Source organism: Aplysia californica, unplaced genomic scaffold (genome assembly GCF_000002075.1).
Source record: "Aplysia californica isolate F4 #8 unplaced genomic scaffold, AplCal3.0 scaffold00151, whole genome shotgun sequence".
Lineage (NCBI taxonomy): Eukaryota > Metazoa > Mollusca > Gastropoda > Aplysiida > Aplysiidae > Aplysia > Aplysia californica.
Window position 1 is genome coordinate 1,068,055 of NW_004797421.1, and position 15,526 is coordinate 1,083,580.

Sequence of the window (15,526 nt, forward strand, 5' to 3'; positions counted from 1 at the left end):
CCCCCAGATTGGTCCAAAGTGCCACTAAGCAAATCGGCATTGTGGTAATAGGCCTATAGTTTAATTACCAATAGTTCTAATGAAAACAATCAAATATTTCAATTGAAAAACTATTAATTTCGGAAGGATATAAACATGTAAAAGGGATAAAAATTAAAAAGCAAAGGGCTATTTACAAAACCTGAGCATGAGACGGTAGTGAAAGTAAAAGAATACCATAATAATTTAAATTTATAATCAAATTATGCAAGTGGCTATTCTCCGGCATCGCGGCGGTCAATAGATTGATGTCTACTCTCCGGCGTCATGTACAGTTGCACATGCATATATGTCCCTTCTCCTCAGCTTTCCATCTCCCCTGTCAGCACATTTTATGGCTATTAGTGAACTGTTACAACTGAGTTTAGCGCCAGATGTGCTTTCTTGTACATCTGGTTGTGACTGACAGTTGTTGGTGCTGTCACCTCTGACACCGAAATTCCTCCTCCTTCCGTCACTAGAGCTTTCATTGAGTAGTGGCTGCGAGTCCACTATATGGTGAATCGCATTTTGAAGAAATGCTGACCCTGGTGAGTGTTTGTGTGCAAGGCCTTAATGTGCCGAAAGGGGAGATGGAAAGCTGTGGAGAAGCGACACGTGCAACTATACGTGACGCAGGACAATAGCCATCAATTGACTGAATAGCCACTTGCTTAAATTATACCCACCTAACATTAACATAATATGAATTTCATTACACTGGTGTTACATACACAAGCCTAGATTGTGGACACCACTGTATTTTGTTCACATTATCATTACCTCTAAACAGTTACTACGCACGCCTCATATGACCTTCTATTGTTGCAAGCGCCATAAGACAATTACCAAAGTAAAGCAACAACAACAACAAAATAGTACTATAGATCTAGATCTAGATCAGATATGTAGATCTAGATCTAGATCTACTACAAAGTTAACTTGAGTCATGGAAAAATATAAGGCCAGCTCTATTTCTCCGAACGTTCGGGAAAATAAACTTGAACTCTATTTCTCCGAACGGTTGCCGTTTCCAAGATTTCTTGTTGATAATAAACGAATGGAGTGGCCCGTGTGTGTGTGCCGTGTGTGTGAGGGTCCCAACCTTTTACATGAAGGATTTTAGTTTTTGCTGGGAGACTAAATGTGAAATAGGTTACTACCTAGGTTAAGCAGTCTTGTTTTCTCGCAGTAACCTTTTGAAGGTATTTTCAAATGAAATATCGGGAACGTTAACCACAACTGAAGTATCTGAATATTCAGACATTTAAAAATCTCTAGCTCTAGAAATTGAATTCCATGCAAAATAATGCTTCTTAGATTCCCAGTCCACCCAGAATGGCAGAATGAAAGGATGACGCCTAAATCTCGCCCAAAAATCTGGAGATTGGAAACCGTTCTCTGAGAAATAGAGTTCAACTTTATTTTCCCGAACGTTCGGAGAAATAATCACTTCGAAAATATAATTAAAATTTGATGTTAAAAAATAGGCCGGCACTATTTCTCCGAACGTTCGGGAAAATAAAGCTGGGCACTATTTCTTCAAACGTTCAGGAAAATAAAGCTGGGCACTATTTCTCCGAACACTCTGAAATATCATCCTTTCCCCCAAATTTCGGATATTATATAGAGATCTATAATTATAGTATGGGCCTACCAAAGATTGTTCGTATACAATATGGTTCAATCGGTCCAAAAAATGTCCGCCGTAAATATTTATATAAAGAAATGCTACAATTCCAAACAGTTTTTCGCTATAGATATGACGTGTTGCCTATGAAAGGTGCTGCTTTTAAACGTAATGTGTTGTGTTCACTCCTGTGCTGTCTAGATCTAGATCTACGGAGGGTTATTGATAACGACACATAGAACTGGCATCTGCGTTTGTCACTGCTGCGACCAATGTACTGACACTGGCAAGCCCCTTAATGTGTGTGATTCCATAATTTATATAAATTTTGATCCAAGAACGAGGGGACTGCTTTTTTCACCGCCTGCTGTGTACATGTAGAACAGAAAGCTGGACTTTGTGATCTTATTTCATTGCCTCATCATTTTATACAAAGAAAGTATTGTGCAATGAACTGTGTGGAACTTGGGATTTCCAAAGTGGTAAGATTAACTAAGATTAGTAAAATTTAGTCTCTCGTTCTCCCTTGGCCTCGCCTATTTTTTGCATTTTTATCGCAGTTAGTGAACACAGCCAAAGAGGTTAACCTCTTTTGATCACCAATGAAACAGAGACTTAAAATTCAAATGAAAACTTATGTCAGTTTGATCGAATTTTGCACAAAGTTTTAGATCTAAAATAATTTAATAAATCTTTTCTTTATAAGAAAATGACTGTTGTAGATTTGAAGACAAGCAGCATATGAAGCCAAGGAAAAAAAATGACAATTTGTTAACGCCAACTTGGCAATAAACAAAACTCTTCTGTGCAAGAGATAAAAAAAAAGAAGAAGCAAGCGACCCAAGCGAGGTAACCCTAGCCTAACCCACCGAAGTCCCAATTAATTCAGTATTTTTTTTTCGGCTTGTCGATGTTACGAATATACCGAGAAGTGAGAAGCCACAAGGACAGGACCTCCCAATTTCTGAGGAAAAAAAGTTGATTAGGAAACTACTTCTCGTGTAGCATGCAATGGAGTTGCCACTTTTCTTGTGACTTTGCTGTCTTGTACCAATTTCAATTGAGCATTGACATTGTGAGGTGAGTTTGTACAAACAAAAGAAAGGGCAGGGGCAATCCATTGTTTACTTTTTCGCGTTTAATTCCGGCCTCGCTTAGATCTAGATCTAGAATCTAGATATATAGAATAGATCTAGATCTAGCCGAAGGCCACCTCTATTCTCACCCGGAGTGAGAATAGTGCAGGCGAGTCTTGTGGCTATTCTCACCCGGTGCGCGTTCACCAAATTTTGCGTTCACCCTAAACCACAGAATTCTACACTGTGATAACAGAAAAATTGTAGATTTCTGTGCCGTGAACAAACGTTCCATTACAACTGTAGCCTACTAAAAGCGTACAATTTTGTCTGTGGGCAGTGGAGAGAGAGAGAGAAAGAGAGAGAGGAGTAGCGCGAGAATTTCCGGGCAAAACAAAATGGCGACCCGCGTAGTTCGGCTCGATTCGAAAAGTTAAATAGCCGTAGCATCTTTGTAGACAACCAAATTAATTTACTTTTGTGTTTTAACATCATTTTTTAACTTTGTTTTGGTCAATTTGATCGTCCACACCGATAGACAGTATTCAGAAAGAGAGAGAGAGAAGAGGGGAGGAGTTGATCTTGCGAGAACTTCCGGGCGGGTGAGAATAGCCACTTTCCTGGCCGAAACTCTATGCATCTCCCACTGATTCAAAATAACTTTGCGCTGGAGTTAATAATACGTAAGGCCGTCATTATTCGAACTCAAATCCGAATAAAACATTTTTTCATATTCGGACTTGCCGAATAAAAAAATTTCATACGGATATGAAAAAATGTTATTCGGACACGGGTCCAGAAAAAAGGAAGTGGGGAAGATTGAAGAATACCGGACCACTCGTACATTATTGCGCGAGAAAGTGGGGCGGAGGAGGGGGGGTTCAGGGGGGTCTCCCCCCTGACAAAATTTTAATGAATAGATCTACCGGTCCGAGATTCTCCATTGAGAGATATTAAAAACGGGAAAATCATAAATTCCTAAGGTTGAGACATAGGCAAAGTCAGTCCGCTGGTCCGCTATTCTTCAATCTTACCAGGAAGTGTCTTCATTCTATAGATCTAACGTTCAGTGCTTCCAATTTTTTTTTACTTTCCCCCACACCTTGTCTGCCGATCCGATCTACCTCTCACCCCGGGTGAGACTTGCCAGAGTAGGCTATTTTCACCCGGTGTGAAACAAGACCTGTTTTTCCTAATTTTGAATGATTTTGGAATACTTTCTATCGGTGTGGATGATCAAATTGATAAAACTCAAATAAAAGCCAAGAAAAAATTACGTTATAGCACTAAAGTAAGCTAATTTGATCGTCTTCAAAGATTCTATGGCTATTTCACTTTTTGAATCAAGCCGAACTACGCGGGTCGCCATTTTGTTTTGCCCGGAAGTTCTCGCAAGATCTACTCCTCCCCCCTCTCTCTCTCTCTCTTAATACTGTCTATCGGTGCGGACGATCAAATTGACCAAAACGAAGTTTAAAAATGATGTTAAAACACAAAAGTAAATTAATTTGGTCGTCTACAAAGATGCTACGGCTGTTTAACTCTCCGAATCGAGCCGAACTACGCGGGTCGCCATTTTATTTTGCCCTGAAGTTCTTGTGCTACTTCTCTCTCTCTCTCTCTTTCTCTCTCTCCACTGCCCACAGACAAAATTGCACGCTTTTAGGCTAACACTAACAGTAGTAATAGATCGTTTTATAAGATAGAGATCATAGCTAAAGAGAGAGAGTGTAGAATTCTGTGGTTCAGGGTGAACGCTTAACTGGTTGGCTGAGACTATACTTAACGGTGAACGCCAACCGGGTGAGAATAGCCAAAAGACTTGCCTGCGCTATTCTCACCCGGGGTGAGAATAGAGGTGGCCTTCGTTCAAATACACAAGCCTGTGTCATCTCGATTGTTTACCAAGAAAAAGTTGTGTTGCTGTGTAGAGCCGAGCATACGGCAACGTTTGATTCCATAGACCAGCGCACAATTCATTACGTAGATCTACGTCAAGACTAGCTTATTATTGTAATAATGATCAGTTGGGGGGGGGGGTCTGGCGCGTATGCGACGTTCAACGCCCGGACCGATAGCGCCTCCTCCTCCCTTCCCCGACACGCGCACACAGCCACACGTGTGCAGGCCGCCCGTCCGACCCCGACACACGCTGATGGGCCATCTTTAATTGCTTCTGATAAACCTCTTGACAAATAAACATTTATTAGAAGCGCTTTAACTTTTCAGGCCGGCCTCAAATTCATCACAAAATAAAAACTCGGCTCCGGCACAATTTAACGCTATTTTTGCCCGAAGTGATCCCGGTCTCTACCCAGCCTGATGCGAGTCACGAGTGAGGCAGGACAGGAAGCCGGAGTCACGAGTCACAGGAAGTCGGAAGTGATGTTATGCTGGACAAGAATCAAGAGTCCGAAAAACATTTTTTCATATTCGGACTCGAGTCCGAATAGTCACTTCGAATACGTAAACCACGCAATTTCATCATGTTAGGTAGAAATCTACTTAACCCTGGATAAGTGCCAGCATTTTACCAGAAGTAACCCGCCAAAAATGCCCCGCCGCCACGGCCAATCAGTTTTAAACGTGGGGGTTTGGCGGGGGGGAATATGCTGAGATACTTGCTACTGAAAAATGGCCATTTACGGCTCAACAGATGGTAAAAGCATATATTTTCTTTAAGCTGATAGAATGAGCCATTCAAAAATGATCAGCAATCAAATAAATACAAACAAAGCCCAGAACGCGATAGACTCAACAATTAGTACATCAGCACGGCGAAACAAGTGTTATGACACATAGCGTGTAGTCACTCAGCGGGACCGCGTCACTTTATTGATCGATATCTCGGCCAAGAGACGCTCTACGGGGTCAAGATAACTTGCAAAGTCATTGGTCACTATTTATAACTTTGGCCTGCAATTGACTACGTCATTTTCCATATAAGGAATACTGGAATTTTCCATTGAAAAGGGTCAGCGTCTATGCCCTTTATATAGGGCCTGCGCGCTTCCCGGTCGAAGTAGGTGCGTGCTTCCCGGGTAGCCCGGCTCACGCCCTTTGTATAGAGGGCCTGCGCGCTTCCAGGGTTAGCTAACATACTGGCTTAATAGTTAAATAGGCCTACCGTCCTTACTGGTTTTTATGGCCAATGAGTGTAATATTTCATGATAGAGTTCAGAGTGGTCGCTCGTTATGGAAGTCCTCCCCAGAATTAAACGCGAGAAAGTAAACAATTACCAGGGCAGGCGCTATTTGCAACTCCGTGTTCTGAATGGCTGTCGGTTATTCCCACCCGGGGTGAAAATAGAAATATAATTTTATTCTCACCCGAATATCCATTTTATTCTCTCGCGGGGTGAGAATATTATATATCAAGGTATTCTCACCCTGGGTGAGAATAAAATGAATATTATTCTCACCCGGTCTGAGAATGCAGTAGATTTTTTGGTCTACCTGGGTGTTGAGAACGATGATAGAAAATAATTTGTGAATTGTAAGAGAGTTCCCCAGAGCGCTGGCCGATTTTTCTAGGTTCCCGCGGGGATTGTTATTGTTTCATTTTTTAAAATCTCGAGTTGAGAGTATGCACGCATATCTTCACTGAAACCCTAGACAAGTGTTAATATATTATAAATTCAGAAAGGAATTCACTTGCCAGAGTAGTATGTTTTGAAAAATAATAGCCTTTTAACTGAAAGCTGTTTAATGAAATAATGTTAGTAATACTCTTGTAGTTTGTCATTGTAATGTTGGAATTGGTATTTGTTTACAACACAAAAAAACATGTTTAATTGTTATCCCTAGCAGAACCCACGATTATTTTTAAGGAACGTAGTGCCTTGACCCTAGGCTTATTTTTTTCTTAATTTTGATTGGTTAAACCATTCAAGAGTAAAATTTTCCATTATAGAACTAATAAATTAATACTGTAGCAAAAAAAGGTGACGCTATTTGGTCAAATTACTTTTAATCTCCTTGTTTTCCCCCAAATCGACAATAGTCGCCTCCCGCGCTCGAGAGCAGGGCCGCCCGTTGGCGATTTTAGTCGCCTCGTGCACTCAGCGGAGTGAGAGAGGGAGGCGAGTTTTGTCCAGGGTTGGTGATTTTTTTTTTTTTAATAAAGATTTTTAAAATCAATTTTTTAAATTAAAAAATCAGATTTTAAAAATTTAAATCATATTTTTATTTTTTTAATTTTTTTTTTTTAATGTCAACACAGTTTGGTATTTTTGGTGGCTAAAAGTATGTTCTTTTAGTGCAAAATGCATTGTCTTTATTTTAACTAATGATTAATTTAAGCAACTGCAAAAGAAAGCCTTAATCTGCTATATCAGTGAATTATGGCTACAGACAACAATAAAAAAAGAAGAAAATGTCAGTTTAAAAGGAGGGGGGGGGGGGCGTAATTATGCTTAGATAAACTTGCATTTTATTACAGTGTGTGTGTGTGTGTGCGTGCGCTTGTGTTTGTCTAAAAAGAAAAAAAAATGCTAACTTCAATTATTTAAAAAAAGTAAATTGAATACTGTATTATTTTACTACTTACAGTGACAGGGGAGAAAGCAGACTTTTAAGCATTATTATATTAGTCTACTAAACCTTATATCTGTTTTATGAAACCAAGAAAAGGAATTCTGAATGTTGAAATGTGTAAAAACTGAATAAAAATAAATTTAAAAAAAAGTGATTTAAATCACTGATTTTTATTTAAAAAATCAAGTTGATTTAAATTTAAAAAAATCAACTGATTTAAATCGACCTGATTTAAATCAACCCAACCCTGGTTATGTCGCCTGGAATGCTCAGTGACAGGGGTCCTATGATGCCCGAAACGAAAAAAACGGGTGAGAATAGTAGGCTGTCATTATTCTCACCCCGGGTGAGAATAGTATCAATTTTATTCTCACCCAGGGTGCGAATCAGTTTATCCTCACCCAGGGTGAGAATCAGTTTATCCTCACCCCTGATGAGAATAATCACTCCGTTCTAATTAGCTGCCATGCTATTTGAAACGCGAGTACTAGATCTAGATCTAGTAGCCATCGTGGTGATTTTTTAGTTTCGTTCATGAAAGTTGAAAGCTGAATGCCGCCAGAGACCCTGAATTGCCAGAAAATCAAAATTCAAGCAAAGAATGGCGGTTTTTCGGCAGTTCCCACCCCCCAATTATTATTCGCCGGTTTGGGCCCCAAGAGTCAAGAGAAGGGGGATTTCAGGCCCCTGACATAACAAAAATATGGAGGGGGATTCAGTGGGGCATGCTCCCCAGAATTTTACCATTATTTGATGTTTTGCAGTTAGATTGCGTCCCTGTTCTTTATGTTGCCTATCTGGTCATCAAGACTTGGATCGTGGACTTTAACGAACGGAACTACAAGATCACCGCCAATTCTAGTTTTAGGCTAGAAGATCTAGAGATCTAGATTAGATCTACTAGAAATTGTTTACTTTCTCGCGTTTAATTCCAGAGAAAGACATCCGTAAGGAGGGACCACTCTGAACTCTATATATTATACTCAATGGCCATCAAAATCAGTACGGAAGGCCTAAAAATTAAGCCAGTATGTTACTACCTCTACAAATGATGAAATTGCCGTGGTTTACGTTTTCTTAACTCCAGCGCAAAGTTTTTAATATCCAGTCGGGGGCGGGGGATTCATAGAGTTTCGTCTAGATCTAGGCGCGGCTTGAATTAAAAGCTAGAAAGTTAACAATTGTCGATCTACTTACTTTGGGCCAGTTGTTTGTACTGGTCTTCTAGATATCTAGTAGTAGTAAGATAGTTTTGAAGTTGAAGAAGAATAGTTTTGGATAAAAAGAAGGGTTACTACTTAAAAATGTGGGTCCGGTTTGGGGATATAATTTTAGTTCTGCCCCACCGATGATTACTTCTGGTTCTAAAGTAAAGATTACTTTTTAATGCACGTCAAATTCAGTTTTTGTTAGGTCAGGGAGGCAAGCGACCTTTCACCCTGAAACTCCCTTTGCCTTGGTAAAAACAATTGAAATTTTACTGCTCATTTTGTAGCCTAGGCTAGATCTACTGATAAACGATACCAAATGTTTAAATCAGTATCGATATCCAGTACTCTGTGTGGATGATGCCAAGTCTAAGCAGACGGGACCCACATTCTTAAGTTGCACCACAAAGAAGGTTTAGAGGTTACATATCCTCCATGCTCAAATAACAATACATACAGTCAAACCTTGTTGTAACACACACACACTCACATTAACACCTTGTTATACCGCCATGTTTTGCCAATGTACGAAAAGGAGCGCCTCTTATTCTAATAATAAACTTAATTTAAACTTTAACTCCTCCACACCGCCATCTGCCATCCGCCCACTGTCTGAGCTGTACAGTCCTTTCCAACCCCTTGCGTGTATAGGCCTATATTCCAACCCCCCAACCCCTTTAGCAGCGCTTGTGCCTCTCTCTGCCCAAAGAGCGTATATTTTCAGTTTCGGGGGGTACCGAATTTGCGCATTAAAAAAAATTAGTGATCCTAATATAAACTAATTAAACTTTAATTTTCATAGCATTTGTTCATTACCTTAAAGCATTTTTATTTTGTTATATAAACCTCATTACAAAGATACTTCATTACTTTTTAGAATGCATGCCTCTTTTTCTGAAGTACTGCTGTATTGGCTGGGACTGGATTTAGGGAGTGCACAAAAAATACTGGGACTGGAAGGGTTAATATAATGGCTGTGGCTATGCGTTTATCCCTCCCTTACACATTACCTCATGGCTATGCTTACAGCCCTTGGAACGCATTTGGAACGCTTTGCCATGTAGTTTAAAAGAGATCAAATCCTTTCGTTCATTCAAATGTCAGCTGAAGTCATTTCTGTTTTTAAGGTGATAAGGTGAATATTGAGAGAGATTTCCTTTAAGTTAAAACACATCTTATGTTACTGTTGTATTGTATTGTAAAACGCTCAGAGCCTGTGTACTTTAATCGGGGTTGAGAGCTATATATAAATGTCATTTTTTATTATTGTTATTCTTAAGACCCCGCCACATACGCTGTATTGAAAAATGACGTTTGGTGGAGTATTACACTGAGCAGTCAATTTCTTAAAATTTGGATGAATTACTACAATTCAGAATTCTTAAAGTTTTTATATTTTCCTGTTTCAGACTCTGAACCAGTATAATGTCCAAGTCACGCATGGACATTCCCAGTCTTCCTGACATTGAAAGGGCAGCAGAGTATGCAGAGGTAACTGCTGTCATTCTGTGTACACAGACCTTTGGTTTTTATTCTCATTGCATGTGTGTATGCGTGTGAGTGGTGTGTGCGTATGTGTGTGAGTGCGCGCACGCGAGTGTGTGTCTGTGTGTGTGGAGGAGAGCTTGAGGGGAGAGGAAAAAAGCAGATCTAGATCTAACACATCTACCGCACAAAAATGATTTATTTGCAGTAAACACAAATGAACTTACATGTACATATATGGATTGTACGAGCGTTGTGTAAGGTAGGAAAAGCCTCTTTACCTACAGACACTCACACAACATGTATTCCCTATTTTTATTTTTTTTGGTCTCAGTTTATCATTACTCAAATGTATGTTGTTTGGTGGTGTTTTTTGGATCATGTTACTTACTTCAACTTTTCTCCATATATCTCTCTATGAAATCCCCCTAAAGTTATATCAATAGAAATGTGGTTCAATGTAGAATGTACATGCAGAAATTCATGCGGACGTATTCAAAAATAAAAATGGGAGGTAGAGTGGGGTCATCCCTGTGCCGCCTTAAGTCTTGGGATTTCCCCTGGCACAGGGGCCTATTTACCTGCTGCATTGAAGATTCACATTAGATCTAGCCTTGATCTAGATCTTAGAATCTGTAATGCACAACAAGAAAAATCCACTTTCAATATTCAATAGGTTTTCAAAATATCACAGATCTAGATCTAGATTCTACTTTCATTTCATGATTCTTCTTGATCTCGATTTAGATCTAGATCTCATCTAGACAATGTGCACAAAATACACTCATCCTTCGGCATGCGCGTTAAATCCACTGCAGGAGAAATCTACTTTCAATACTTGCATGATTTTTTATCTTGATTTAGATTAGATATTAGATCTAGACATTGATCTACCTACGAACACACTGAACACAAAATATCCTTCGGCGCAGTTCTGCGTGCGCACTAAATCCACTGCTGGAGAAATCTACTTTCAATACCTTCTTGTTCTCCCCCTCCTCCTCTTCTAATTTCTCCTGCTCCTCCTCCTCCTCCTTCTCCTCCTCCTCAAACAATGGACTTGCACAGATGAAGTATACTTGTATACAAATGGGTGTTGGTAACTGTAGCCTTTACTAAAGAGGTCAACTGTGATCTTGGTCTTATATACTGCCAAATTTCAAAGCACTGATGCAGAAATATTTGTGCCTTATGTTAAAACAAAAATGTATTTTGGCTTTTCTTTTTTTTTACATTTTGTTTTGTTTTTCAGTATGTGCTGGCTTGTTCCGACAAGAGCCCTGCTACTTTTGTGAAGCCTGGAGGGGGTAGTGGCTCCTCAAGCAAAAAGTAAGCTTTTGTTCGTGTATGTTTTGGTACCAACTCCATACCTCACTTGACTCAAATAGGTCATTTTGAAGGCTTTGAGGTTTCAGGGGTCTTTTTTTAGATAAACATTTTGTTTTCGAGCTGGTTCTAGGTCAATCAGTTGGCATGAAATAAATGAAAATGAATGACGTCTTGAAGTCGGGGGAGGGGGGGGGTAGAGGTATGTCCCTTCATTTTACATGGGGGGGGGGGGGGGGGGGGTGCTTCATTTTTTCTCACTTTTCTAGTCTTAGAGTGTAGGTTAAATTTTCATGATTCCTAGTGTAGAAGGATCATTTAGGCTAAAATTGGTCACAGCCCAGGATAGAATTTTAAGGGGAAAAATGGATAAGCTATGCACATGTATCATGCATCAAAATGATCAGAATTTATTTCAAGAAAATGTATTAAAAACGTGGAAATTGTAAGCTGCACCCACATTTTTGTATAAAACAAGAAATTTACAGCCTATGGGTGCCTCCGTCTTTTTTATTCAATACTCACAATTAGAAAAACAGTTTGCTTTTCGTAATTAAAGCATTAGTACTTTGTGCAGATTCCAATATGGTACCAAACAAAATACACAGGGAAGTCATTGCGGGGTAGTTTCCCGGTATTGCTTTAACTTTGAAACTTTACGACGAAGTGTAGAAAAGTGGGGAGGGCTACTAGTGTGACATGCTTCATGCTTGGCAGACAGTTCTCAGACAGATGTCGGCAACTGGTGTCTGTGGTGTAGCAGTAAGGCACTTCGCTGTTGCACTCAGGAGACCATAGGGGCATTTAAGCTGTACCATTTCACCATTTTTCTGCCGGAGACCTGAGTTCAGTTCCCAAGTGGGGAGAACATTTTATTGAGTCTTTTGGTCTTTCTGCTGGGATTTGTATCCCTCTCTGCCCAGGTTGGCCCTGATAGGCAGGGTCGAAAGCCTGCGTTCTAAATTAATTATCTAAATTGTGTTGATGGGGGTATAAAAAAAACACCTGCAATAAAAAAGAATGAAAAAGACGGAGGCAACATAAGTCAAGCCTGCCACCCAAAGAGTCAACAGATTTTTCCTATGGTACATGAATGTATAATATGTACTCTATATGACTGGAGGGTAACCTGAGTAAATTCTGGTCCAGTTTAATTTCTATACTTAATGCTTCACAACTATTCTATTGCTTTTTCTTTCTTTGCTCTGGTTGGTCAACAGTGTCTGATGACAAACTTTCAGCTATCCACACAGTTGGAATACTTCCTTAAATATCTGTTGTGTGAAGACATGAGACTTGTATCTCTTTGTGATTTGATTATTACATCTAATTTTTTAATGGTTTTTTTCTCCAGTAAATCCATTCACCAGAAGCTAATGGACCTCTACATTGAGGAAACAATGAAACAACCTGAAGACACCGTAAGAATTTTATATTTGTAGACCTGATTGGGATTTATTTCCTCCTTTTGGTTTTTGTTGTCGTTGTGCTATCTTCGCTAAAGTAAAAAGAGTGGGTCTATATTCTGCTCCACAGTTTTATCTAAACGTAGCTCCAATGGATTAAAAGAGTTTTTAAGTCCCATAACTTTTTAAAATTTTGAATAGCTTTCGCTTGCTTTGTAATTGAGACCCGTGTTGTCATAGCTCATCACGATGGTGGCTTCTGGCTCAAAAGAAATCTTTTAAAAAATCAGTAGGCCTACCCATCTTTTCCCAGTTGAGCTCTGTTTTAGGAAGTCATCACACTGTACTTTTTTTTAGGAATAAGGATGAGTCGTTGTGAGGGGTACTAGTTATGGTTTCTTTGTGGCCTTTTATTAAAAACGACATAGTTGTGTTTTGTGATTATGGATGGTTGGCTGATTTATCTGATGTGATCTGGTTCTTCTTTTTCTTTTTCAGAGTTAGCATTGCTCTATTCTACTTTTTTTGGTAAATTGTGGTGGCAGTTGTTGTGCCTTGTCACAAGAAAGTTCCATTAACTCAACAACATCCTCATTGGTTCAGAACAACTCGATTTCAAACTTTCAAAAATATAAATGGATTTCTTACTTGCCATTGTGACGTCCTGTTGCTTTGGTGGTTGGTGGGCTTTCTGGTGTGGTCTGTTCCTTCTTGCCTATCAAACATCTCTCGTCCTTGTCTTTTTTCTTTCTTCCTTCTTTTTTTTTTACTCAAGCTAAACTAAGCATCATGTGACTAATAAAGAGGTAACTCTTCTTCTTCCCCCGCCCCCCTTTCTTTTTTTTAAACAGAATCTTCTGTACGCAAGTCATTTGTTGGCTAAGCTTGCCAAGCGTGAAAGGTTAAACTGTATGGTTTTGAGTTTGTATCCTGGCAACGAAGGCTACTCCATCATGTTGAGATCAAGGAGCGGAGTCGAGTCAGAGACTATGAAACTCCCGTATGAGGTGAAGACAAATGTGGTTCTTGATGCAGGCGCTGTAATATTATTAGCATCAGACTTGATTTCTTCAATACAATTAATATATGTGTATCTTTTCAATTTGCATTTGGGGGGGGGGGGGGGGTTCAGATGTGAAAACACTCAGACATTACTTATGTTTTCATGCTATGTTTCATTTGTAGTTGAAGATAATATTGTTTTTAATGTACATTCGTTTGTATTACTAATATTTTTTGTGTGTAAGTAGAAATAATTATGATTGACCTTTTCTTTTTATGAGACGAATGTGAGCTGCTTAATGCTTGCAGATCTTGTAGAAGTTTAATTAATTTCACTGACCATGATAAGAACCCACTACAACACCCCCCCCCCCCCCCCCTCCCCCCCCCCCCCCCCCCTCCTTTCCCCACATGTGTAGATTCAATATATTTTTCAGTTTGTTAATGCTCATTTTTTTTTTTCTGTTTCCTTTCATTCCAGGAGTCTGAAATCTTGGAATATGTTGATGCTGCTCAGGTAGGTGTTCTAAAAGAGTTTTAAAGTTATTTCCACATCCTTTACGATCAGTCTCATAATGTTCAAAACACGAAAAGAACTCACAGAAATCTGTTTTTGGGAGCATCTGGCACGACTGTATGTACTTGTGGCATATGTGGTGTTGTGGTTAGACTTTTGGGCTCGCAATGATAAGGTCATGGGTTTGAACCCCACCAGGGGGCTGACATTGTGTTCTTGGGAAAGGCTGGTGGGAATGGGTACTTGGCAACAGACAGCCAGAGATTTTGTCTGTTTGTTAGCGTTTGGCTGCTTAATCAGCTGCTTGCACTGTATGCTTCCAGGAAAGCCGAGAATGTTGAGTGTTTTTGGATATGCTGGGGTAATTAGAGTGTAAAACACGTAGAGCTTGCTGTTGAGAGGGGATGTACGCTATACAAACACTGTTTACTATTATTTTAATTATTTCTTAGTATTATGATGATTAACTTTGTCTTTAATATATTTCCATTCTGTTTGGCAAGGTTGAACAGATTATTTTATCAGCAGTCTGCTATTGCTATTCTTATTGTCATTAGGCTACTATTGTTATTGTAATCTATTGTCATCTGTAAAGATAACTGGGCATGTGCTCTTAATTGTGGTTAACATTATGATTTCTCTTATGGAAGGAGACTCTAAGCAGTCATACCAATACAGTAGTCTCCTCCTAAGATCCCACCGCTTACGATCCCGGTTCGCTTAAGATCCCGCTGTTTTAAGAAAACAGAATTTTTACTATACAAAAGTCATCCGTAAGATCCCACTCTGATTCACTCTGAAGGTCTACATTCGGCTAAGATCCCACATTTGAGATCATAATTTGCGGAACAAAAACCCGGGCGGGACAGCCGTTCAAACAAGAGTGAAAAGTTGAGATCAATAAACTGTCCGTCACATCAAAGATCAGCCACTATCGTGAATGTGATCACATACACGTTGTAAAACTTGATGAAGTGATACAATGTTTGCCCCAGACGGGATCACACCGGGGTGTGAACTGACCGACACGTTTGTTTTCCCCGAACATCGTACTCACACCTGAGCTCTCCCCCTAAACTTACATCACTCGCCGGGTGGGTAAGGCCTACACGTTCGCTCCAGGCGGGATCACATTGAACCGTGAACTCTTCCCTGACCATTGCGGCAGTTGTCTCTATTCCCGAATTCGGGAGACAGACTGAATTTTAATTGGTGTGTTCACAACGTAATGGTGTGTAACGACAAAGGCGGTTGGGGGGGGGGGGGGCTCGGTCAGAGATGGAAAGCTATAAATTTTCTACAGGTAAGGGGGAGGGGCAACT

The 15,526-nt window shown here is 39.8% G+C and overlaps 2 protein-coding genes across 2 annotated transcripts in view; one reads left to right on the plus strand and one right to left on the minus strand.

Moving 5' to 3' along the window:
- The window catches only part of LOC101853083, a gene marked incomplete in the record, with an annotated part of 9,743 nt that extends 7,611 nt beyond the window's left edge, over nt 1-2,132 (minus strand). Inside the window, 1 exon segment of the mRNA XM_005097295.3 lies at nt 1,968-2,132.
- Nucleotides 2,133-2,483: 351 nt separating this feature from the next.
- Nucleotides 2,484-15,526, plus strand: part of LOC101853312 (transcription factor SPT20 homolog) — a 35,432-nt gene continuing 22,389 nt past the window's right edge. The window contains exons 1-6 of the mRNA XM_005097296.3: nt 2,484-2,728; nt 9,878-9,959; nt 11,206-11,282; nt 12,634-12,700; nt 13,537-13,692; nt 14,169-14,204. Of these exons, the coding sequence (XP_005097353.1) occupies nt 9,894-9,959; nt 11,206-11,282; nt 12,634-12,700; nt 13,537-13,692; nt 14,169-14,204 (402 nt within the window). The 5' untranslated portion in view covers nt 2,484-2,728; nt 9,878-9,893. The remainder of the gene's footprint in view (nt 2,729-9,877; nt 9,960-11,205; nt 11,283-12,633; nt 12,701-13,536; nt 13,693-14,168; nt 14,205-15,526) is intronic.